This window comes from Nelumbo nucifera, chromosome 3, assembly GCF_055504915.1.
Source record: "Nelumbo nucifera cultivar China Antique chromosome 3, China Antique-T2T, whole genome shotgun sequence".
Lineage (NCBI taxonomy): Eukaryota > Viridiplantae > Streptophyta > Magnoliopsida > Proteales > Nelumbonaceae > Nelumbo > Nelumbo nucifera.
This window is the reverse complement of record NC_142651.1, coordinates 46,241,933-46,268,471: the sequence shown is the minus strand read 5'-3', so window position 1 is coordinate 46,268,471 and position 26,539 is coordinate 46,241,933. Positions and strand designations below refer to the sequence as shown.

The following is a 26,539-nucleotide window of genomic DNA, read 5'->3' as shown; positions in this document are numbered from 1 at the left end:
CCTGGTGGTCCATTTGGTTGAACCATCAAACCTTTAGACCCAATCAATAGGTCATAGATTAAACATTAAATCTCTTTTTTTTTGTTTAATATGGTTAATAAATAATATCATAGATATTATCAATTTTTGTGTAAGTTTTGTTTGTATGTGATATAATTATGTATCTAAATAGATATTGTATATAATTAATAAATTCAATATTTAATATTTATATAAATTTATATTATATGTATAAGTTAAAATCTAATTAATCTTTTATTTTTTATTTTAAACACAATAAAGCACAACTAAATTAAATTTGAATCCGGTCTAAGTCCAATGTATCAAATTTCATATTGATTTAAATTTGAAGTTTCGATAATTAGAACATATTGGGATGTGGCTGGATCTATCCAACCTCAACCCAATTACAATGATAAAGACATGATGCATTTTCTTTTGTATTTTTGCATCTTTATATATATATTATGATGTCATAGGCTGAGATGATTGAACCATTGACTCACCATGCTCCACGAAGGTTGAATTTTAACATGGACCCAATCTTTTTTTTTATATGCAATATAGATCAATGCTATGTTAAATCGTAGGGTGTGAGATCAATATAAAATTAAATTTGGATTGAGTTAGTAATAATATAGACCATTTTGGTTAGGAATGAGTCAGACAAATTAATTAATTTTATTTATTTTTAATATTATTAGGCACCTAATCTTATATTAATATTTGTATTTAGTTTTTATATTAAATAAAATTTATAATATTATAAATAGAGTAGAATTAATACCAAATTAAATTAATAGATATTTAATAGACATTTCAATTAATGACAGCTGAACTCCTAAAGTCTCTTATAATTAAAGACAATTGAGTTACCAATATCTTTGAGTTATTTCTATCATTTAAAAATTCAGAAAAATAAAAAGAATTAGAAGGGTCTATGACAGTGAAGAGGTGCTCTCCTGAGCTGGGTCCTTTTATACATATTGATTTGTGTTGTGTTTTTAATAAATTTTCGTAGGCTCAATTTTAATTAGTTTTGTTCATTAAATATAACGTCAAAGTTATTTCAAGTTCATTTTATTAATTAATTATATAATATTTTAATCATTTTTAACTTAATTTATTTATAAAAAAATCTTTGCTACCAAAAAGACATGATACTGAAAGGGCTTTGACCAATCAAAATCCTGAATTTAATAAACAACCACCTGCTTGGTTGTCATTTTTATGATATAGGTTAATTGGTTCCAAGTGTTTTCGGTATAATAGGTGAAAATCTGAATTCGATACGAATCATACATAAATCGACATAAATCTGATTGATGAGATCTGATCCGATTTGATCAGTTTGCAGCCCCACTGATTTTCAGCAGGGTAGGCTGGAAGTAACAAATTTGTTGTCCAGCATGAAATCTTTCGTATGCCATCCCACCCCGGCCTGATTTTGGATTCCAATTTCCAAGTTCCTCTGATTGATAAAAAACAAAATGTTTGAAGAGGCAAGACAAGGTACTTTTCTTCCAACAGTGAAAATCACCTTGTATATTTTCAGAATTACCTTGAGAATATCATCATACAAGGAAATTTTTCATAGCTGAAGAGGTCATCCATACAACAACCTTTAGGGGACTGTACTGGAGATCCCACAACTTTTTTTTTTTTTTTGATAATGTCTCAGACATGGGTTTTCAAAATCTAAGGCATTGTACAGTTTGGTGTTTCTCAGAAGTGAAACTGTTCTAACAATGTTTGATTCTAGTAATCACACCCTGACTTTAGCTGCAGCTTCCTTGATTTGTTCAATTGTGAAGACGCCAAAGAAGTCATCATCTACTACTGCATTTATCACAGCAAGGGCAACATCGTCAACACTCACGGGTGGGGCCAAGAAAATATCAGATGCTGGAAGAGAATTCAATGGCTTTGTAAAATTTTCAGTTGCACGAAGAATTCTCTCCACTGGTTCCCCTATCAGATCAAGTGGAATCTCAAGGCCATCAACTTTCCGTCTCCCATATATGAAACCTGGTCTTAACACCACACCTGCAGAATCTTTGAATTTGAGAACCTATGGCAACAAACAGCAAAAGCCAAAAACACAGTAACGTGTGGTGAAGAAAGAAAAAATAGATGGAGGACTGAGTCAGAGACCATCAAGATGGGGGTTACCAGAATTTGGGTATTTGGAAAGAACTTCTGATTCTGCTTTTCTCTTTCCAGTGAAGTACCCAGATGAAAGTAGAAATGATGGTAGATTATAATCATGCACAGAGATCAAGATGAATTTGGGAATTCCTGCATTGAAGAATATAAAGAACATGACTTTTGATATCTTTCAAGTATTATACACAGAAAGTATAATCGATGGTTGATGCTATCAAGAAATTACAACATTGTGTGTCCTAATGTATACTACTATAACAAGTTCGAGCAGGGTCTAAGATTTCTGAAAATTTTCTTGACTAAAATATCCCCTTTTTTTAAATATATGGTCCCTCTTTATTGTGAGGGCAGAAAATGTAATTTGAATACTATTATTCAGTGCATTTAAGTTTTTTTTGAAGAATCAATAAGAAAGAAAAGGTTACATCCGATCACATTGGTTGTCTAAATGACACACCAACAACATCGAGAACATACTTCAATTACATGTCCAGAACATTAAACTGAGAACATTACAAGGCTGTAACTCAAATGAATTCCAGAAATTTTCCAATAAACCAACTTTGGAGACTTCTGAGCTCCAAATTATGACAACCCCTCCTGCCAATCCCGAAGCTTGTAGATCCACCCATTCTGCACCCTCCTCTCCCCAAATATCCAGTTTCAACCTCAAGTCAAAACTTTCCAGTTTTGTTTCCTGCAACAATACCACATCTGGTTTGATGTTTCTAATTAGATTTCTTACCACTTTCCATCTTTTCCATCCCTCAAACCTCTCACATTCCAACTGAGAATCTTCATCCCTCTCCCCCACCCCCCCAACTATCCTACTCCTCTTTACTTGTTCTCGTCCAAAATTTCCTCTTCTTCCTCTTCCTCGTTCCACCCCTTGTTTTTCTCTAGGATTTCTCTTTTTCTCTCTTTCTCTTCTTTCTTCTTCTGCTCAAATTTCTCGAACGCTATTTTGGCAAAACCTTCCCCTCCCCAGAAGACTAACCCAAGTGATTTCCCAATCTGAATCTCCCTCTCTACCAACTTTTCTATATTTACCTTCCCACCTTGTATTACCTCTGAATCATTTCGAACAATTTGAGGGGAGTACACAGTTACCTCCTTTCCTTCCACCTCCCTTATTTTGTTAACTTCATTCCTTTCCCCTCTTCCTGACTCTGTAGTAGACCCGATTGTCTCCTTTTCCTATTATAAACCTTGTTTTGAGATTCTCCCCCTTCCTCCCCTGCTCTCTGTCTTCTATTTGTCTTTGTTTTCTCCCTTTCTCCTCCTTTTAAACTCTCTTCACCCTCACTAATCTCCTTATTTAACCCTTCTAGTAGAGGAGTGTCCAGTACGAAGTATTGACTCACTTCCTTGGATCTTGGAGTCGAATCAGTATAGATAGAGTCACGGTTTTTCTTCTTACCTTCCCTCCTTCCTCTGCTCCTTCTTCCTCCGAAACAATATTCTTTGGAGAAGAGATATGCTCCTCTCCCTGTTCGAAGGAACTCCCCTGCAACTCCGTCACTTCTCCTTGTCCGTCATTAAATTTTTCCTCCCTATTATGTCCCTTTTCTTTATGCAGTTCGCCTGATCAAGACATCCATCATCTACTTTTTTTCTCTCCTACTCCATCTTTTCTCCCCGCACTGTGGGCTTTTTCCGCTGTCTCTGTCTTCTGGGATTGGAGCTCCTCCCCCGTTCTTGGTGGCCCTCTCTTGTCTTCTTCACCTCCTTGTCCTCTTTTCTCTCTTCCATTATCATATCTCATCACTACCTAGATCATTTCTCCTCTTCTTTTCCCTCTGTGAGCAGTCGATCTATTCTCAGACAATCGAACTTCTTCTCATTCAGCCGAATGTATCTTTTTCCAGAAATGCCCCTCTTCAGTCCCTTCTTTTTAAATCTCGCCTTTGCTTTAAGATTAACCGCCAACCTATTTAGACTGTTAAACTTCTTTAACTTACCGGCTGGCACCGGTTCCTCTCTCTCTAGCTTCTTCCCCTTTTCTTTTGATGTAATTCCTATTTTATCCCATGACCCATCGACTCCCACCCGTTTCTTTTTTTTTCAATTCTTCTCTCATCCCCACCGTCCATTTGTAGCCTTCCTTTCATTGCCTTTTCCAGCTCAGCATCTTCTTCCTCTTCTCTTCGTCTCTTCAACTTCCCCTTCTTCTCCATCCTCTCCTCTGCACCACCGATTGAGCTCTCTTCTTTCTTCTTCCTCCCTGATTCATCCTCCTTCCTCCGTTCTTCCTGGAAACTATTTGCCTCCTGTTGCTCTATTATCCTACTAAACGTTCTGTCCATTCCTTCCACACACAGTCTCAGCTCGTAGCTTTCTCCCGCAAATACCAGTCTTAGAGCTTGAGGAATTTCACTCACATCTTCCACTTCCACCAAAATTCTTGCCACATCTACTTTCTCCTATTTCCTGTTTCTGTCATCAAACCTAATCAGGTTTCCACATGTTGCTGCTATTTCCCCACTATGCTTATCCACGTCACTCCCCTCCTTTTCTTCACCTCTCCGGCTGCTGGTGTCCACCATCCCAGTCTTAAATCGAAATTTCTTTCCTTTGTTCTCTCCTCCTTCAAAACCTGCTCTGAGAAGTTTCTATTCTTGAACATAATTAGCAACAGTTCTGCGTTGAGCTTTCTCACCCCCAAAACCTTCTCTCTTCTCCATTCTAACATTGCTCATTTCTCAAACCCCTTCGTTTCCACCTTTGTACCTACAATTCTTCCTACTAGACTTGCACGAAGCACTTCCACTTCCCAGTCTTCCGCACCTCCATGACTCTAACCTGATTATGCCCATTAAATCCCGCATACCTCCATGACTCTAACCTGATTATGCCCATTAAATCCCGCATTTAAGGTGCATTTAATTTCCTCTCATTAAATCCTGCATTTAAAGTATTAACTCTCATTCACCCTCATTGAATCATATATTTTAGGCATTTTTATTTCTTATCATTAGTAAATTCCACTAATTAAATTAGTACATTTTCTTATTTAATTCCACTAATTAAATCCATACATAATAATTCCAATAACATAAAAACTTGTAGTTTCAAAATCAGCCTAGAAAAAAACAATGCTTTCATCTAGGTGGTGGTAAGAAATTAAACCATTTGGGGTCAAATTGGCCTACCCTTGTTGTCGTAATTAAATAATAAAATTTCAAAAATAGATAAAATGAAAAGAATTATAGGAAGTAAAGAAAATTTTGGGAACATCTTTAACATCATAAATTCTTCATATTAAACAAGAATAAGTATGATAAATACAAAATATTTTTATTAATAATGGAAATGGAATATATGTTGACAAAATTAAATAATAAAATTTCAAAAATAAATAAAATGAAAAAGAAATAAAAATTAAAGAAAATTTGGGAACATCTTTATCATCATATGTTCATCATATTAAACAAGAGTAAGTATGATAAATACAAAATATTTTTATTAATGATAGAAATGGAATATAAAATTTAAAACCAATTGGAAATAAAACTATTTTCCTATTCTCTCTCTCATCAAGTCCCGTATCTAAGGTATGTTTTCTCATTAAATCCTAGATTTAAGATATATTTTCTCATCATTAAATTCTACTAATTAAATCCACAATATTAATTTCAATAGTATAAAAATAAATATTTTGAAAAGTAATTTGAAAACAAAACCATTCTCTTCCCTCTTGGTGGTGGGTAAACAATTCAACCATTTGGAACAAATGGATTAATCATTAATATCATAATTAAATAATAAAAAGTTAAAAGTAAATAAAATATAAAAATACAGAAAAATAAAAAGAATTGGGCATATCTCTAATATTATATATTCATTATACTAAATGAAAATAAGCATGATATGTAAAAAGTATTTTATTAATGATGAAAATGGTATAACAAAATTTAATAAAATATTAATAATAATAATCGTTACTATAACTTAAAATTTCCATGTGCAACGCATGTGCACATTTACTAGTCTCATAATTACTCAGGGAATCAAACATCAGGCAATTTGACCAATAGGACTTGTCAAGGAAGGTAATATTCTTAAGAAGAGATTGGGCTTCTGTTGGCTGCCCTACATTAGGGGATTTGAAGATGCAGGCGCCATGAATCTATGAAGAAAAGAATAGTAGTCAAATAGATTAGTCAATGAATTGATAAAGCATTGGTTGTGTAGCACCAAGGAACCATTCTTTGGTGTAATAGTAAAATCTCAAGCTGACAAGTGGGCAGTGAGATTTTGTCTGAGAGCAGCTGCTTTGTGAAAAAAAAGCTTGCCAAAGGTTAGGTCTGTATCCAGTCAACCCTTTCCAAGACCCAGATAGCTAGACCAACATTGAGTAATGGCCTTTTTTGTTGGAAATTGGCACTAATACCAACATTGAGCTGGCTAAGTTCCAACTTTCTGAAAAACCTCCTTTCCTGTATGAAATTATGAATAGCATATCTAATAGGAAAACAGAACCTGGATAAGTCCTTACCAAAATCCTTTGCAGCACCTACTGCCAAGATATTAGCCTCTCCATTTATCTTTTTCATTTGCTCCTCACTTCCAAAGCCTCCAAGTGTTGAAACAACTGCAGTAGCTCCAACCAATACTTCATCCCACTTTGCATAGAAGACGTCTCCTGCACAAATAACACAAAAGATTTAGAGGAACTACTAAGCATGTAAAAACTAGATTAAAGAGATCAGATAATTATCACTTAAAAACACATGCAGATGTGAATCCAAAAAGAAAAAAAAAAACGACAACAAAAGTGAAAACAAATAACCACCCCACCACCAAAACTATCTTGATAACCACTAGATGCCCACCCAAAACACTTCTAGAATTCCTAACTTTTATTTATTTTTTTATCTTCTTTTTACACCATCTCTTCAAGGGACACAAAAAGGACCATGATTGCTTTTATGGCCCTTTGAGAGAATATTTTAACAAAGCCAACTGGCTATTACCCAGTGATGACCCAGGCTATCCAGGTCCTTCGGAGGCATATAAAAGATATGGATGGACTTTTAGCCTTTTTCGCTCACATAGTCGCTTTTTTTATCAGTTAAAAGAGATTTCATTAATATCAAGTTCAAGTATTAAAATTAGGTAGGGATTTTCTCCGCCCCAAAGACAACTTTATAATTTATAATTTTGCCCAAAACACTTGGTGCCTAGCTGTCCCTTGTTTAGCCAAAACATCCACAATCCCATTTCCTGATCTTCTCACCCATTTAAAGACAACATTCAGCTCCCTTGTTATGCTTTGTATATACCAAAAAGTGTGTATAGATCCATGAAATGACCACCTGAGAGTCCCCTTCCAATTCCAAGTTGTGGAATCTGAATTGCTTAGCAAATTTATAGATCCATGGGATTTGGGACACACAGTTGCCATTCTCAGACTCAAACCCATATTCTCATTCTTGTTACCCCGAGATTTTACCATTGCACTAAACACAGCACAAGGTTGTCCCATATATAGTTAAAAACACAATAAAACAAAACATAATATAAAATAGTACAGCTTAGTCTCCTTGCTGCACCTCTAGGTCTGGAGAAATCCTCCTACACACACTGACACACATGCCAATTCAGATTTCAGACCTTACTCCTCCCCTTGCTATAGTGAGCTAGAGTTGACTGATCTAAGGGCCCACCTGAACAAGCTGTTCACCCTAGAAGCTAAAGCTCTAGCATCTCAAATGAGAAACCTGTGGGACCACAGATAATCACGGCATCCACCACCAGCAACATGACAATCTCTTTTTTCTTAAAGTAAAAAGAAAATCCGTTAAGAACAAAACAGGTTTTTTCTATAATCAACCCAGTCCAACCTGAGAACCAGACCAGCTTGGACTCTCTAGTAGTAACAAAATTTCAGACCTCAAAGAATTGCCTTCCTCAACTGGCCCCAAAAAGCTCACGATGGTTGTTGAGACACAAATAAAGGGAATACAAGTGTACAAGAAAAGGCCACGCCAGCCTTTAAAGAATGTAACTAACAGCCAACCACTAGAACAAACCAACTAACAAACTGGACAAGTGGAGAGGCGGGTATAACAGAATTGTAACAGTAGTATATAAATAAGGAAAGGAAGCTAGGAGGGGATTTATCGATTTGGGAATACAATCTCTCTTTCTTTCTCTCTCTCTCTCTCTCTCATTCAGGAGGCAGGCTCCCTCGAAAGAGTCCCTGAGTTAGGCAGTACCTAACAAGTTGGTATCAGAGCCAAGATGCCAAGCACAAGGTCATCCGCAATGGAGAACAGAATCAACAACATGGAAGGAGAAATGCAAAGAATATCGGCTGATGTCAAAGAAATCAAAAAAAGCTTCGCATCCTTGCTTGAATGACTGGCACAGGCACCACCTGCGTCGAATCAGGAAGAGCGCAGTGACACCAGTCATCGAAGCGGATCAAGAACAGCAAGAATCGAGTTTCCCATCTTCGTAGGGGGAGATCCCACATCCTGGCTTCTGCGAACAGAAAGATACTTCGATTACCACGACACACAGGGACCTGATCGTGTCTCATTAGCTTCTGCACACCTGGAAGGAGAGGCAATCGTCTAGTACCAGTGGTACTGGCGACGACACCCAAGAGCCACATGGGCAGACTTCACCAACGCCTTAACTATGCGATTTGGAGTCTCGGCCTTTGAGAACTATGATGAAAGCCTCGCTAAGCTACGACAGACCAGCTCCATCCAAGATTATCAGATGCCGTTCGAAAGATTAGCTGTGTGCGTGCAAGGCTGGCCAGAAAACGCGCTTGTCGGCAGTTTTGTTGGTGGACTCAGGGAAGAATTGCGGCTGGAGGTAAAAGCCATGCAGCCCACCACCATTCTTGAAGCAGCAGCATTAGCTCGACTACATGAAGACAAACTGAATCGGGCAAGAAGGATTAATCAACCTCTGGGAGCTGCGATCATACTAGGTATACCGAACCCAGAACCAGGTATCTTGGGTAAACCGGAGCCCAGATCAGGAATAGGAATCACAGGCAAGGACGCCAACTCTGGTTCAGGCCCCGACTCAGCCAAGAGGTTAACCTGGGCTGAGATGCAAGCCCGACGGGAAAAGGGCCTTTGTTATGCATGTGGAGACAAATTTGGGTCGGGCCATCGCTGTAAGATCCCTCAAGTTTTCTTCCTTCAACCTGAAACCGAATATGTCGAGCAATCAACAGACATTGAAGAGCCAATGGACAACCAAGAATGGGAGCAATGGACAAAGGAATACTCGGAAGTATCCCTGCAAGCCTTGACCGGTCTTGCTTCTTCTCAAACTATGAGAGTAACCGGACTGGTACAAGGGCGCCATGTGTCAGCTCTGATAGACAGTGGCAGCACTCTCAATTTCATTACCCAAACATTGGTCAGACAACTAGGGATTCCGGTCCAACCATGTACAACCTTCCGAGTGGACGTAGCTAATGGGAGCAACCTGGTGTGCAACAGTACGTGCACAGAATTAAAGATGAAGATACAAGGACATGAGTTCGAGGTAGATCTACACCCCCTGGAAATCAGTGGAGCAGATGTAGTTCTGGAGTCCGATGGTTAAGGCAACTAGGGCCGGTGATATGTGATTGGGCCCGCCTCACCATGGATTTTCAAGTGGGCAGCTCACAGGTGCATATTCAAGGGCAGCTGTCCAAGGGTCCAGGACCCATTAGTCTCGCCTCCCTAAGGAAATAGGCAACAGACCAAGCCCACATCATATTAATGCAGATAGACTCCCACAGGAACGGCCCCATTCTAGCCCAAGGAAGCAGATCCGAAGAAGGCCACACACAACTACAGCAGCTACTTCAGAAGTTCTCAGTGATCTTCCAAGAACCTAAGGAACAGATTTCAGGTGGATACGCAAAGGGGATCACATCGAACCAAAGACATTGGTGGTATGGTCAGGTCTCCCAATTGAGGATGCAACTTGGGAACCTTACTTGGATTTACAGAATAGATTTCCACATCTTGACCTTGAGGGCAAGGTCGCTTTCAAGGGAGGAGGGACTGTTGAGACACAAATAAAGGGAATACAAGTATACAAGAAAAGGCCACGCCAGCCTTTAAAGAATGTAACTAATAGCCAACCACTAGAACAAACTAACTAACAAACTGGACAAGTGGAGATGCGGGTATAACAGAATTGTAACAGCAGTATATAAATAAGGAAAGGAAGCTAGGAGGGGATTTATCGATTTGGGAATACAATCTCTCTCTCTCTCTCTCATTCAGGAGGCAGGCTCCCTCGAAAGAGTCCCTAAGTTAGGCAGTACCTAACAATGGTATTGCTAGAGTGGCCTCTAAGAATACCTCTTATACCGCTGGACCTTAATTTCCTATATAACACCTAGCAAAAAAATTTTTTGAGAAAATTTAACCAGAATTTATTAAGAGAGGGAGGAGGGGGGGGGGACAAGAGGAGATATACAAAGCAGGGGGGGAACCCCTACAAGTTACAAAGGAGGAAGCTTGTCGCTATACAGATGCTCCAAACACACACCAAATTTAGCTAGGCCATCTGCAGTATGATTGTGTTCCCTAGGAATCCAAACTAAGTTAACATTCAAACCATCCAAAGAATCCCAAGCTTCAGTCAGATAGTGATACTCACCTAGCAAAATTCGTTTTAGTCACTCCACTAACCAAAGCCTCCCAAGTTCCAAACTTCCCATGCTTGGATTACCTTTTTTTTGTGGGTATGATCAACCACCACTTGCCACCCCCTCAGAATTGAACCCATGAAAATACCCTTGAAATCCTTCCTTGTGAATATCCAATTAATTACTCTTACTATCACCAAATCAATAATGATGTTGACTTTATATTTTCTATGGTTGAAGAATCTAGACTTCCTCTCGCTACAAACTTACAATACTCCAAAATATTGCCGTTCTTGTGCATTTCCGCACGCTCTTCAGTCTGTGCTTAGAGGAACCAATCATAAGACTAACCAACCTCCAAGCCAATGAGCTGACCAGGAAAAAGACATTTCTCATGTGATAGATTTTACATCTCTTAAAACTTTTGAAGCTAAATCCCTTGAGTCATGGTTAATAGAGATTGGAGCAGGCCAAATTTCTCAGCTTCCTTCCTATTGTCATATAAGACACATGGAAATCTCTTACACTGCATTCTTGACAACTCAATAAAAGACCTCAGATTGTGCCCAATGTTTTAAAAGGTGCTGAAGGCAGATGGTGGAGGCGTGGAGACACTTAGGCATATGCCTCTATGGTGCTTTATGCAGGAAGCATACATCTAGATTGCTCTTACCTTTTAAGCTAGCTTTTTATAAAAAAAAAATATTATACGCAGAAGTGAGGGCACCGTTTTATCATGTTCCCAATTATACACTAATAAAATACAAAGGATGAAAGCCCTCCAAATTCATTTATTGTAATTACTCAATATGTTGGTCCCAGTTATCTGTGGTCTTGGGAGGGATAGACTGGACACAGTCCTAACCTTTAGCACTTTTTTTTGCCACAAAGTGGCAGCTCTCAGACTCGAACCCCCATTCTCATGTTTGCTAGCCAGAGATTTTACCACTACACCAATTAATGACCCCTTTATTGTAATATTATGATAAAATGCAATAACTTGAAGTAGAAATTGAGGCACCATAGTTTCGTTTTCTTTTAATGCATTCAATTCATTGGAATATAAGATGACACACTTGTTTATGTCAATGTTGTACAATTTATGTGAATTGTTAATTCTGAAATTTTCTTTTGCAACTTTAAAGTGATATATTGATGGCTGATGATACTGTTACTTATTAAAGAAAAAAAAATGCTTAATGCAGTGACATTTCACTAGTTCTTCACAAAACTTCCTATTTCTATGAGATATTTACTGTATTTTCATTTATTTTATATTGTTAACCTTTACCTCTTTCTCAAACGTGTACAATCTTGAACAGCTTAATTCTCCAAAAGAACCAGCTGCAATTAACCAGATGCCTCTTCACTAAACGATTTACTCAGGAACCTATCACCTGATTGGCTCTAGACTCTAGAGAAATATTTCCAATGGTGACTCCCTGTAGACATTAGATTCACAAATTCACAAAGCCCAACAATGGCTGGGAGACAAGGCCAAATCCTTTCCCTGCATAGAAGAAGGCATAAATTTTCCAAATATGCCATACTTCTGCCTAATGCATCTTATCTTCTACCTGGGATTTCTCCCCATCCACACTGAGCACCAACCCTTCACCAAGTTCTGAACTAGTTTTTGGGGTCGAGGAGGGCCACAGAAAAAAACCCACCATGGAATATGACATGCCCAGAATTGTCCTACAGCAGTATTGAACTGCTTAAATTTGGACCCTGAGGATGGTCTACAAGAGCTATAAAAGATCAATTTATCACTACCAGAAGAGAGTCTCCTATCCATTTCAAACTGTGTGAGAAGACTCCTCACAGAGCCCACTGGTTTATTAGACTCTTCTTTCTTAAAAGTCAAGGAGAATGTAACAGAAAAGTGAGAAAGAATCTAAGGATATCTATCTCCACTCAAGAGTTTTCCATTGAATACTTTCTAACTTTATGCATGCCAAATTTAAAAAGACAAATAAACTATGCTCAACTTTCAGAATATGCATCTCATCTGATGCTATGATTTATAATTTTTTTTTGTTGATAAGTAAAAGGAAAATTTATAATAAATTATAAATTATTAATTTATAATTTATAAGTTGTTCTATCGATTTATAATTAATTTATAATTTGTTCTATCAATTTGTTGAAAAGGTAAATTTGTACTGTGAAAATTTTGAGAGGAGAGAATCTATTCATTTATAATGTTACCGAATTTTAAAACCGAGAGCTTATAACACAACATATTTAAGTTCCACTTTCAAGTTAAAATTAAAGAACAGGAACATGCCTGCCATCCATGAGACCTGGTTGACCCATGAATCTGAGTAAGAAGGCCGCCCTGACCTGTAATTTAGTACTTGAGTAAATGAAGAAAAACAATCTGGATAAGAAACATATAACTTCCATACAAAGCTTTCCATGTACCTGCTTAGGCTTACAACTTCTATGCCCTTGGATACTGCAGCTTTGCATATTGCAGAACCAACAAAACCACTTCCTCCCAAAACTGCAATCTACTAAGGAGAACTTCATAGTGAGGTTTCAGATTTGCTAAGATGGATAAAATGAACGACATATTGGTAAAATAAGTGATTTTTTATAGGAAATAAAATAAAATAAGTGAAATTTGAAATGGTTCTATTTAGTGCAAACCCGTTCGGTCTTCACATCAGCCACAACATCTATTGGTGCAGCTGCATAGTCCTCATTTATGTATGACCCAGCATAATTGCAGCTTACACTGAACCTACACAAGCTATATGACAGAAGTGGAATACATTTTAGCAGGGAAGCATCAAAGTTACCATCCTTTTCAGTTTTATAACAATATACATATTAAAAAAAGGAAGAATAAGTGAAATGGGCAAGCAACCACCAACAATTTCAGCTGAACTGATCCCAACATGGTCAAGATATTCTATCTATCAAAAAATACATGGTCAAGATATTCTTTACCAAAAAAGAACATGGTCAAGATATTCCTGAATCCTGATGTGAAGGGGTTACAGGACAGGTCATAAAATCCACAAGGACCACAACACAGATGAGTATTCCTGCATAATAATTTGTCTTTTACTCAGGTAACACACATCAGTTTCCTTGTATTTGGAACTAAAGTTACTTAACCACTGCAATATACAACAAGACAAACACCAATAATCATCTATTCTCTAACCAACTGGAATCATCTTAGAGCTGTTATCTAAACTCAAACCAAGTCGTCAGAAACTCATCCAACTGTCCTAGTTGGAGGGCACAAATACAAGTAAAAGACTTTGTGGAAAGTGGAATGGAGAAAAGAATTGAGGAAGACAATGTGTTTTTGGTGTGGAGATGCAGAAATCACTAAGTAATATCTAAATCCATCAATATTGTTTTTTTTTTTTTGAAAAGGTAAGGTAATTTATTAAAACAAGAACCAGTACAAAGGAGCCTAGGCCATTAGAGGCTGCCTAGAGCCACCGCAAATTACAGATACATTCCGTTCTGAGATCTAAACAACAGACTCAAATTCTGATTTTTAATCACCTCCGTTGCCGACACCCAGGACAAGTTTACCCACAGCTTTCTGCACCATTTCCTCTGAAGATTTAGCTTTGCCCTGAAAAATTCTGTTATTTCTTTCAATCCAGATAGTCCAAAGCACAGCAGCCGGGATAGTCTTCCAAACCAAGATACCTTTCTTGCTGAGACCCTCAATCTGCCAACACAACAGCAGATCCTTCACAGAATTTGGCATTACCGAGCTGATTTCCAAAGCTTGAAGAAAATGCCTCCAAATATAATTCGAGACTGGGCAGTGTAAGGCCAGATGTTCAGTAGTTTCTACTACCCCACCACATAAGCCACATGACATGTCCGAAATCTGTATGCCACGTTTCACTCGATTAACTTTGGATAGACATTTATTTAAAGCCATTGTCCAGAGCAAAAACTTCACTTTAGAAGGACTGATTGAGCTCCAAATCTGCCCAGCCGGAAAGTTTTCCTGACCTGAACTTATCAACTTACTGAACATAGACTTTACAGAAAACCTGCCATCAGCTTCCCATTTCCATCTCCAAGCATCCTCCATGTTTGGGTCAATCCTCTGGTTTTGGAGCAGGCCCAACAGAATTGCATACTCCTCAATTTCCCAGTCAAAGAGGTGCCTCCTACAAGTTAGGTTCCAACTGAAAGAGTTACCATCCACATTGAAATTCTCAGCCACCAAGGAGTCCTGATTTACAGAAATTTGATACAAGAGAGGAAAGGCATCTTTCAGACAAACTTCAGAACACCAAGCGTCCTTCCAAAATTTAATTCTTTCCCCATTTCCCAAGTTGTAACCGGTTCCTTCCTCAAATAAATTAGCATTCTTCATTATACCTGTCCAAATGGAGCTTATCCCTCTTGAAATAGGAGAATTGGATCTCCAATCACCCCAATCCACTCCATATTTGTCCACAATCAGCTTTCTCCACCAAGCAATATTGTTTCACTGGCAATGAACTCTGATGGGCCTAAGTCAAGGAGAGGATCAAATGCAAAGAGGAAGAGGAAGCTGGTATGATTTCTCCTAGGGAAGTTTCCTATCAAGGGGTTGTGGGGACTGGTAATAATGGATTGGCTGGAGAGGAGATTAGATGCTTCACTTCACTCTTTGCTGGTCTTAACGGAAAATTGAAAGCAGAAGGCTTAGTTGCATTTTGACTTGAAGTGAGACAGGAAACTGTGAAGCCCCTTGATAACAGTTGAGTTAGCTGAAAAGTGAATAAGTCATTAAGTATGGGGTGGATTCCTAGTGGCTGTCATTTTAGGCCATTTCACCCACTAAGGAGCTTGTTCAGTAGAGGTTCCTTTTTTTTTTTTTGATAATTTTCAGTAGAGGTTCTATTGAACACACATGATTTCTCAAGCAGAAGATGGTGGGCCATGTTTCCTTGTATAAAATGGAGAAGTCAATAATAACGTCTCTGATCTCTTCTTCATTATCCATCAAACTACCAACCACCCAGAATCACTTTGTTGTATTCTCCCCCTGGCAATTGCCATCTTATGGAAAATTCTCATATTAGTATTACCTTCTTAAGCCGTTTCCCTTGAGCTCACTGCTGCCACATCAAATCCTCCTGATAAGTCACCCAATCATGGATATATTTTGCACTCTGCTCAGTGTTTGTTTCCTCTTATGCCAGTACTCTACATTCCTCCATCCTGTCCAGGTCTGCTATGATGTCTACTAGCTCCTCTTTTTGTCTCTCTATAGCCCTCAGATCCACTTTACTCTAGAATTTTAGCTCCAGAGCCTTACCTTGCATACAACTCTCTATCAAGATAGGGCCTGTTTGGCATGTCTTTCCGCGTGGTCTTTTGGCTGTTTACAAGCCAGGCAGACTGATTTTCAGTCTATTCCCGTTTGGTTCGCGAAGATCTAGCCGCCGAAAGCCATAACGCCGAAAAGACGCGAGACATTTTGGGCTGATTTCGGGAAGTCAAAATGAAGCTTTTCACGTCTTTTGCGTTTTATTCTCGTGCAGAAAGACACGGAAAGACGCACAGAAAGACGTGTATCTGCCAAACTAGCTTCAGGCTGCTCAGATCTTCATGCAAAAGCTCAATGTGTCTTTTGACTGTCGGAGCTACCAGAAGATCTTCCCAAAAAGACTTGCCAAACGAGCCCATAATTAACCCTTTAATACAACCCTCTACCCCACTTAATAGAATTCAGAGTTCTATGAACACGCAGAGATGGGATACCAAGGCACCTTGGTAATTTTTTGGGGTAATAAAAATAAAATTTATTAAAAAAACGAGAAATACAAGGAAGGTGGCCGACAGTCACCTGAGAAAAAGAAAGAAAAATACATCACGACTCCCAGCCATAACTCCAACCCATTACAAGCATAACACAAAAAACATAGCACCCAACTCTCTGACCCGAAATAGAACTCAAACTTTCAACTAAGCCTTGACACTAACCAAAAATCCCACTCAAACTCCACTTTCAATTATCCAAGGCTCCAAGCTCAAATGAAATATTATTCATCAGATGAAACAGCAATACCAAACCCCTCACCAAACCAAAAACCAGCTAATAGAAAAGTACAACCAGTCAACTTAACCATCAAAGTACTTGCTCCAATGCTCATCTTTTAGACATTAAGCAAGGACCTCTCTAACTCCTCTTACAGTTCACCTTTTTTTCTTCACTTTCTTGATTGGACCAACCCCAAATAAACCACTTTTCGATCTGGAAAACACTTTTGAGATCTAAACACTTCTGAGATTTCTCTGACTTGTGAAACGTCTCACTGCCAAAGAAATCTTCTTGAGATCCTTTTTTTTTATGAATGAGTAAGATTTTATTAAACCAGCAAATAAGAGTTACAGGCAACCCATGGAAAGGCACGAGGTGCAACCTTTCCTTTAAAAACTAGTTACAGAATTATAGGTTCAAAAGAAATTACACAGAAGCCCAAAATAAAGTAGCCCGAGAAACCCTCTGTTTTGCAAGTGAATCAGCCATTGAGTTTGCTGATCTGCCTACCCACTGAACTCTGATTGTCATATTCCTTGTTAGCCATTTAACCTTTTTGAGAAGACCTCTATAGCCCCAGATCACGGAGTCCGGATCCTGCAACCAACCCACTATCACCTGGGAGTCCCCTTCAATAATCAGATGCTCTATTCCTAGCTGGTTTGCGAGCTGGATTCCTTTCACAGCAGCAAGTAATTCGGCCCTTATAGAGTCTCCCACACCCACAGGACCTGAATACAATGATATAATACTACTGCTTTTGTTTCTCAGCACTCCTCCTATACCTGAAGGTCCAGGATTACTTCGGCTACTCCCATCAAAGTTCAGCTTAATAAACTCCTCCCCAGGTGGCATCCATTCAGTGTTCTTGAGATCATTCAGAACCCCAGAATGCTTGTTGATCCTTTCTAACTCCAAGATTGCGTTCAACTCAAAAGTCTGATATGTTTCTGAATTTTCGTCTTCTTTGTCAGTGTTCTTTACACTTCCAACAGGCCTCAATCTTTCCTGAACCTCTTCTGCCATGAGGTTATAATTTCCTTCAGGTTCTACTCCAATCTTAACCCCAGGATTTCCAAATTTCTCTTCTTGTTCCTTGAACTTTTTCCTAGAAAATTCCTCCTCTCCTAAGAAGAACAAGCCCAAAGACTTTCTCACCTTTACCTCTGTATTCACCACAGTCTCCAACTCAACTGAACCTTCAATTGCGTGGGTTTTATCAATAGGAACATCTTCTTCTTCACTTGAATTAGTTTCTTCATCATCTTCACCTTCAATGTCAATATTATCCTGTAACAGTTTAGTTCTGTACTCTCTCCTTGGTTAAGCTTTTGAGCAACACACTGTGCCAATGTCTCCTTTCCTTGCTTCTTGAAATCCTTCCTTTAAAATTTCTTCATTCCCTTGACAAGTTAAGTTCTCCTCAACTCTATCTCTTTCAAACTTCTTGTCTGATAGACTGATACCCCTGCTCCATATCCCTTATGACTATCCCTTGGCAAGTCGAGTTCTCTTCTAATCCATCTCCTTCAAACTCTTTGTCTGATACCCTTACTCCATACCTCTTCAAATCTATCCCTCCAAACCCGGTTTTGTATATTCGTCACCTAAGCAACTTCTATTGTTGGAAGTAGACGATTCCAATTTCCTATTAAATGTAAGACTGGAGTCCAAGGTTCAAAATATCAATACACCCTAATATGCCGGATGGTGCATATTGGGTGTTTCAACCACACACATTCCTTTTTTTAGTTTTTTATTCAAAAATTAGTCAGGGTGATCAGTTTTAATCCTGCCTAACCTCTGAAATTGGTCAAAATACCAAAAGCCTCATATTTGAAGTATCGGGCGCTTGCCGATACAATATTGTTCGGGTCATGGTTGAGTTGACATTAAATGCCATGTGGCTGCCCAGACAGCTTGGCCACATCGGCACCGCCCGGCCAGCTCCACGACATACACCGACTCCGCAGCCATGACCGCGCTATGCTATCTCTGTGGCCCCCTACCTTATCCTCTCAGCCATGTCAGCCCCACGTCACGCGGATAAGAACAACCAAGAACAAGAGGAGGGGTGAGGACAACTCCGCTGGGGATTAGGACTCTATCCCAAAGACCTCGGTGGTTAACCTCATCCCAGCAACCCTGGAAGCCTAATCCGACCAGGACACGGACCTTCGGCTATAAAAATGTATCTCCCGCTCAAGGTAAGGGATTCCAACTTCTAGCACCCATACTGTTCTCTTGCTCGGACCAGCACCCTCATTGCTCGGCCCGACCGTCCTCCACCTTCTACTGACTTGGGCGTCAGAGTGCCTACCCGGGGGTAACCCCTCGGGCCTCTGACTTCCTTTCTTGATCACAGGTCTTGAAGCGTGGCTCCGTCCTTCCACCTTGGCTCTGCCCTGTTGGCAAGGACTATCTGATATGCCTGATACAGAGCGTATTGTATCGAAATTTGAACCTTGAACTGGACAATATAGGTTGCTAGAACATAATATCTAAATTCCTTTTAACTTTGGGTGTGTGAGGAACCATAAAGGAGAACATTGAAGAAGGTGAGATAGAAGAAGTTTGAAAAGAATCCAGAGTGAGGATTAAATAAGAAGATGATCAGGACCTACAACTCAGTAAAGTGTTGCATTGAACTTTAGTTGGTAACTTTGATACTCCGACTATTGATCCAAACGAAAAAAGATACTCCAACTGTCTATCTGTGCTCTTACCCAATAGAGAATATCAGTTCAAAGTTGGGACTTCAGCTAAGTCAATTATTGTGACCATCCTACGTAATGGAGCCACCTTTTCTTTTAATAATTCAATGCCAAGCATACATGAAATATAAAGTTCTAAGCACTTGAGCTTCTTATGATATTGTGCCTTAGTTTTGAGTAGAATAAGGAATGGGTTTTGTAATAGGACACCATTTCTGATGTGGATTTCAAACAAGCACTTTGGTTACAAAAGTTCTTTTTCTGCAAATAAATGTTTTTTTTTTCGATAAATGAGTATGATTTATTAAATCAGAAATATGAGACAATACAGTAGACCCAAGAGGAGGCACGAGTTGCTACCTCTTCTAACAAGTATTACATCAAATTAAAAACAGAATTGACCAGAATTAACCAGAACTAGCATTACAAAGCAGCCCAAAATAAATGTTCCCTTGAAGCCCCTTGCTTAGCTAACCCATCCACTAAGGAATTTGCTGATCTTCCCACCCAAAGAAAGGTAACAGTCATGTTTCTTGTGATCCAGTTGACTTTCCTTAACGTATCTCTATGTCGCCACATAGCTGAAGCTGGTTCTTTGAGCCATCCCACTACAATCTCAGAGTCCCCTTCAACTACCAAGTGCTGAACTCCTAATTGTTCTGCAATTTGAATACCTTGCACCGCCGCTAATATCTCAGCTATATTAGAGTCTCCTATTCCCACGGGGCCTGAAAACAATGCTGATATTTTGCTTTCATTATCTCTCAGCACCCCTCCTATCCCCGATGGGCCTGGATTTCCTTGGCAACTTCCATCAAAATTCAGTTTTACCCATCCTTCAGGTGGAGGCATCCACACTGCAGATTTCCTGTCCTTCTTTGCATGACTGTTAGCCACCACTATCCAATTTCTCCAAAAATCATCAAGGAGAATGTATAAAATAAGTCCATAGTTCTTAACCAATGGATGGCCCTAGTTAAGAAACATTCCACAACAGCTTGAGAGCTTCTTTCCTCCCCCTTAAAAACCCTTGCATTCCTTTCTTCCCAGATTGTCCACAAGGCGGCTGCTCTAATACATCACCACATTATTTTCCTCTTTTTATAGGCCACACAAAAAAGGAGGGATCGAACAGCTGACTTAAACCTGTGGTCAGATTCCACCTGCACCCAAACAAAGAGAAAATCCAACTCCAAATAGCACTAGAAAATCCAACTCCGCATTATTTTTCCTCTTTTCTGCAAATTGAATGGTTGTATTTAGGGGCCATTACTTGGTGTAATGGTAAACTGTCAGGCTAGCAAGCATGGAAACGCAGTTTAGAGACTGAGAGAGACCACTTTGTGCAAAAAAATATGCCAAAGGTTAGTTCCATATCCACTCTCCCAAGCCCCTAGATAGCGGGGACCAACATTAGGCAATGGCCTTTTTAACTGAATTGTTATAATTGTAAAATTAAACCAAATGTTCTTACCAGAAGAATTGTTCTCTGCTTAGAGGAAGATTACCTAACTCAAGGCACATATGGTAATGTGTTGCTGATTGTCTACCAAAAAATGGAGTTGTTCTCCAAAGAAGCTTTAGTGACTGAAAATATTAATGGTAACCATATAACAATTCAGCGAGGATCTAGATATTTGAAGAACCAAAAATGCACATTCTTTTTAATAACCTTGTAGATTGTGCCTCTTTTTTACTGCTATTTATTATTTTTTCAGTGAAAGGTTCTCAATCAGTATTGTGTCTCACTCTAAAACTGTGAAACATCGAGCTTGTTTCTATGAACCTAAGTTCTAAAACCACCAATGACACTTTTCTATTAAAAAAACCAGATTCGAAACCAGTAACTTGACCATCAATAACTATTCTATACCGAGGGAAAAACTTACTGAACACCAGAATTCAGGGAAATTTTCTAATTAAAGGAAAGAAGACCCAAAAAGGAAGAAAAAGAAATGCCAACATTAGCAATAGCCACAACAACGTTTTAGGGGAACAGTCGATGGTGAGAGATTCAAACAAGAAAATGAAAAAAAAAAAAAAAACAGTGATGGAAAGGGAGAAAAAAGAACACTGACCGATTCATAGAAGAATATCGACAAGACGAACTCGAACGAGTCGGAACAGAAAATCTCTTGAGCAAGGCTGGAGGTTTGGAAACGGCAGTGAAGGACGAAAGAGAAGACATTTGTTGTCTGTGACTCTGTACTTCGCAGCTGAGAAGCGAGGACACATACATCCATGAAGACCGAAAGGGTTATGGTGGGAGGGTGGATGGTTTTTCGATTGTTGTGAATTTACTGAAATGACCCTCGAATTTGATGCATCTTGCTTCCATCGTGGCAGAGCTCGAGACTCGAGGGTTGACTCAGCCAACCGGCCCATCAGTTTTACAAGAACAAAATAAGAACTTCTCGCTTAGGCCCAACCAGCAAAGGCGAGGGGTTTTTGTATCGTCGTCGTTGTCGAAGCAAAACCATTAACCTGAGAAGAAAAGAATGGCGAGGTCGACATCCAAGGATACTCAAGCTCTCTTCCAGTCTCTTCGCTCGGCTTACGCTGCTACTCCTACAAATCTCAAGGTCTCTCTCTCTCTCTCTCTCTCTGGGCGTCCATGTGTAAGAAAGTCAGCATCAAGATCTAACCTAAGCCGTTTTATTGCAGATCATCGATCTCTACGTGATGTTTGCGATTTTCACAGCGTTGATTCAGGTATCCTTGTCTTCTCTCTGTATAGACATTGAATCTGCTACACTGATGTTTCCACACTTAATTGAAGTGTTCGTATCTATCTGTATCTGTAATTCTGTATATTTAGTTGGTTAATGTTTGATAATTTATTCTTTTCCTATGATGTTTGAACTTTGAAATGCCAATGTTCTTATAATCCGAATGTCCAATACTAGATCGATAACATCCTTAAACCTCCCTTCAACCTACGCTTTCTAGTTATGTTAAGAGATATTTTTTGGTATTTTTTTCATGAATTTATGGTAATTGTTTAGTAATTATGGTTGCTTGGTACATTTTTATTTCTTTGTTTAATATATTGCAAGCTCTGGTTCATTTTTTTCTTTATTTTGTGAATGTATGATTAACATTAGTGATATTACGCTTTTGTGGTACTAAAATGAGCTCTTGACAAGAATGTTAGATTTGGCTGAACCATATCCCTAATCTGGAGGGCCAATTACAAGTCCACATCTACATTTCATCTACATTTCAAGTGTTTCTTTAAGATAAATAAAAAAAGAAAAATTATTAAAAAAGGATAAGCAGCATACATCGCCAGGTGATGAGTAATCGCCCAAGATCGCCCGTCAAACCCCTTAAAACCGACCACAAAATCTAAGCCAATTACAACAAAAAAAGGAAACCCAGTTCAACCCACCCCAACCCCTCAATCCTTGCCCAAACAACATACCTCCAACTCGTTTAGAAGAACCAGCCCTAATTTCTTCCCCTTTCCTCAAACTCCTTGTTCACTGTCCTTATCATCCCTTCCCTTCTCCAATTACGTGAAAGCTTTTTTGCAAATTCTTCTGTTCCCAAGAAAAAAGACCCATAATTTTGCTCGCTTGCACCTCCACTTCCAACCTAATTTTCTTCTCAACATACTTGATCCAGAATTTGATCATCACCACTGCCTTGCAACTCTGAACCTTCCTCCTGATCTGAATCAATCTTAATATGGCCTGATTCTAGTTCCCCAGGTTGTGTTTCAATAGGAACTGAACCCCCCATCTTCAAAGAGGTTTGTTGTGATGATCCTTCATCTTCGCCACTACTATTTTTAGCTTTGATTTTCGCCCTCTTCCTTTTATACATCCTTTTAAGTTTGTTGCAAGGACCTGCTCCAAAGAGACCATCTTTCAGCTGAGAGAAAACTTTTGTTACTTGAACTAACCATTGCTTGGTCCCTTTAATCTCTTTGACTTCAGAGGGATTTTACTTTTGATTTTATCCCCCTCTTACCGCACCATCCATACAGACTTCTGGTATCTTTCTCCCTTGCTATTATGATTTCAACATAATTCCTCACTTAAGTTAATTCCTCAACACCTTCCAAACACGCATTTCTTCCCCCACAGTTATCTTCACAAACCACTATTTAACTCTGAAGGAATGGTTCCATCTAACACCAATCTCCTTTCAGTTTCTTTGGAATCTTCAACACCCCTTATCTCAGTAACCCAACTGCTACTGTCCACCTCATAGCTGATTTCTCTCTTATTTTCAACTTTCCTGTTTTTTTCTGGCACCCATTAGAATCACCAAATCCATCTACCACAACCACTGCAGCCCCCAAATCACATGTAATGATAGCGGCCTCCCCATCACTGCCAGTAACTCTAACCTCATTGCCAACATTTCGAGGGTCCTTCAAAGAGCTATCTTCAGAAAGAAAGTAATCAGAAACTTCCTCCAATGAACCGCACTGCAAATGAAACTTTGACTCGCCTGCCCTCTTCCAAAACTTCTAGCCTTTTCTCCAGCCCAGTCTTTTCCTGGCACCATCTTCAAGCTCTCTGCCATCTTGTTCTTTAAGTTTGATCCACAACATCCACCACTGTCCTTCACATTGACTGGATATAAAATATTATTTTATGTGGCCTAATTGCAGTATGCTCTGTGATTTTGATTTAAGTGAATCTGAATGGGGGAGAGGTGATTTCTAAGCGCAAATGCTACAAAATCGCGCTATATTGAAGGCATTAAAGCACATGTATGATTCAAAGAAAAGTAGGAGGCATGAGAAACTTCCTGAAATCCTTGTGAATATAGTTCCAACTTCCAAAAGAAAATAGAACCTGTTAGCCTCCTTGAAACTATCTCACTGGCAAAGATGTCTGCTGAAACATCCTGGCAGTCATTTCACCTTGAATGGCCCAAATGGTGGTTAAGGGCATAATGCTTCCTAATGCCTTTCCTATTTTGATTAGTTTCCTAAGTTGCCATTTTTCATGACTCATAAGTATCTTTGACTGATTGAGGAAGACATCAGTTGTTGCCAAAGACTTCCAAAAAATGAGAAGTAGTGGTACTATACTTAAAAGGGTAGCACATTGCACGAGGCTCCCACCAGGGGCAACCCAAGTAGTGGTACTGAACCTGCAATATGAAATGGTACTGGTGTCTGGTACCATATATGTATCTGATATGACACCAGATACTCCATGAGCACTTCTGGAGTATACTTTAGAGCATTAACATTTTTAAAATATGTACAGTGATTTGTTTTAACAAATAGTACTAAAAAATATGTATGTATTAGAAATTTAATGAAATTCAGAAAGATACAAGTATCATAATTGATGCTTAGCTTCAGGAACTGGAAATAAAAGAATGATGTAAGCATATTAAAGGGGATATAATACTCATACCTCTATCCAGAATCTTTGGAAATGGAGGGTTAATCTCTGTTTCCTGTATGCAACTATGCATGCTGCAAATGATATCTGTTTGTCTGAATTCTTTGCTTTTATAATTAAATCAAGTCTGAGAGAAGCTACTTGTGCAAGAAAATGGCAAAAGTTAGGTCCATATTCAGTCTACTAAAATTCAACTTTATCTTGTTTTGTGTGTTTGTGTTTGTAGGGAGGGAGGGATCCATGGAATTGAGTATCTGCTCCTTGACCCTTGTTTACCAACATCTCTGCCACCATAGTCCATCTTCTCATAATATTATATATAGGGACCAGAACACTAGATTGATGATTGTTCAAGAATACTTTAGAATTCCTTCCCTCCAAAATTGTCCACAAGATGGCTACTCTTGTACATCTCCACAATATTTTTCCATTTTTCTTCTTCAGGGAAAAAAATTTTGGCTGAAACAAAGCATTCATGATAATCCCATTTTTATCATGTTGCAAGGTTTTTTTTTTTTGGATGCCAGTTGCAAGGTTTTCTGATCTATTCATATATTGCCAAAAGCTTTTGCAGAATGCAAATTTAGAAAATATGAGCAGTTAAAAAAGTATAATGCGGATATAAAGTTTAAATTAGTATTGATGATTTTTAGAAGTATCCAATAAATTCCGGGGAGAATATTTTTGGGATTCTTTCGATTTTCTTGAACGATGCCTTGATTGCTATGATTGAGAATTGATTGCTTCCTGGTGAGCATCATCTATCTACCTATGCATCATCCAGGTCTTAATAATAATTCTTCATGTTCATTTCCATGATGAGCAGGTTGTTTACATGGCAATTGTTGGATCTTTCCCATTCAACTCTTTCCTTTCAGGAGTCCTTTCTTGTGTGGGGACAGCAGTCCTTGCTGGTAAGGAAGTAGTTGTGATGTTTTTGTCGGAATAGATGCTTATTTAACTGGAGGTTGAGAATGGTTTGTTTTGTTGCAGTTTGCCTCCGCATTCAAGTTAACAAAGAGAACAAGGAATTTAAGGTGACATTCTTCTCCTTTTATAAGAGGAATTGGTAGTAACATCTAACATTTAAATCCCATGCCCTTGTAGTTGTTGACATTGCTTCCACCATCTGCAGGACTTGCCACCAGAACGTGCATTTGCTGATTTTGTGCTCTGCAATTTGGTGCTCCATCTGGTGATTATGAATTTCCTTGGATAGGCAGTTTCTCTGAGGCTTTTAGGTTTTTATATAGTTCCAACTTTTAAGGTGGATGAGTATGCTGTTGTAAGACTTTCATGGTTGCTGGATCATCAGTTCCATTTCTAATTGAAACTTCTAATTTTTTCTGGAACCAGATGGAAAAGTTTGAATTTGGCATTGACATGAAATTCTTGTATTCTCTTTTCTTGTTTTCAACATGAAGCTAATATACACTTACTAGCTTGCATGTATGAAAGCCTCTTGAAAAGGTTCCTTTTTATCCTTTCTAGCGGGGGAGTGAGGAGGATGACCACTGGTGAACCATCCATCTTTGGTGCACAAAGATCTGGTTAGTATGATTGGTAGTATCTTTAGCTTCTCTTTTCGGAGTTGATGGAACCAACCAATCCCATGTCTGAAGTGGCATAATTGGCATATTAAGGG

At 38.8% G+C, this 26,539-nt stretch overlaps 2 protein-coding genes across 2 annotated transcripts; one reads left to right on the top strand and one right to left on the bottom strand.

Annotated features, from left to right (window-relative positions):
* Positions 1–1,516: 1,516 nt before the first annotated feature.
* Positions 1,517–21,761, bottom strand: LOC104611457 (uncharacterized protein At1g32220, chloroplastic). The gene is made up of 7 exons (XM_010278516.3): positions 21,601–21,761; positions 13,442–13,544; positions 13,214–13,302; positions 13,077–13,132; positions 6,665–6,811; positions 2,173–2,298; positions 1,517–2,046 (listed from the first exon to the last, which is right to left on the bottom strand). Exons 1-7 carry the CDS (start codon positions 21,759–21,761, stop codon positions 1,766–1,768), a joined length of 963 nt encoding a protein of 320 aa, XP_010276818.1. The 3' UTR covers positions 1,517–1,765.
* Positions 21,762–21,905: 144 nt separating this feature from the next.
* LOC104611456 (dolichyl-diphosphooligosaccharide--protein glycosyltransferase subunit DAD1) lies at positions 21,906–26,291 on the top strand. Its single transcript, XM_010278515.2, has 5 exons — positions 21,906–22,104; positions 22,187–22,234; positions 25,721–25,808; positions 25,888–25,931; positions 26,030–26,291. The coding sequence occupies exons 1-5, from the start codon at positions 22,021–22,023 to the stop codon at positions 26,111–26,113; spliced, it is 348 nt and encodes a 115-aa protein (XP_010276817.1). The 5' UTR covers positions 21,906–22,020; the 3' UTR covers positions 26,114–26,291.
* The last annotated feature ends 248 nt before the right edge of the window (positions 26,292–26,539 follow it).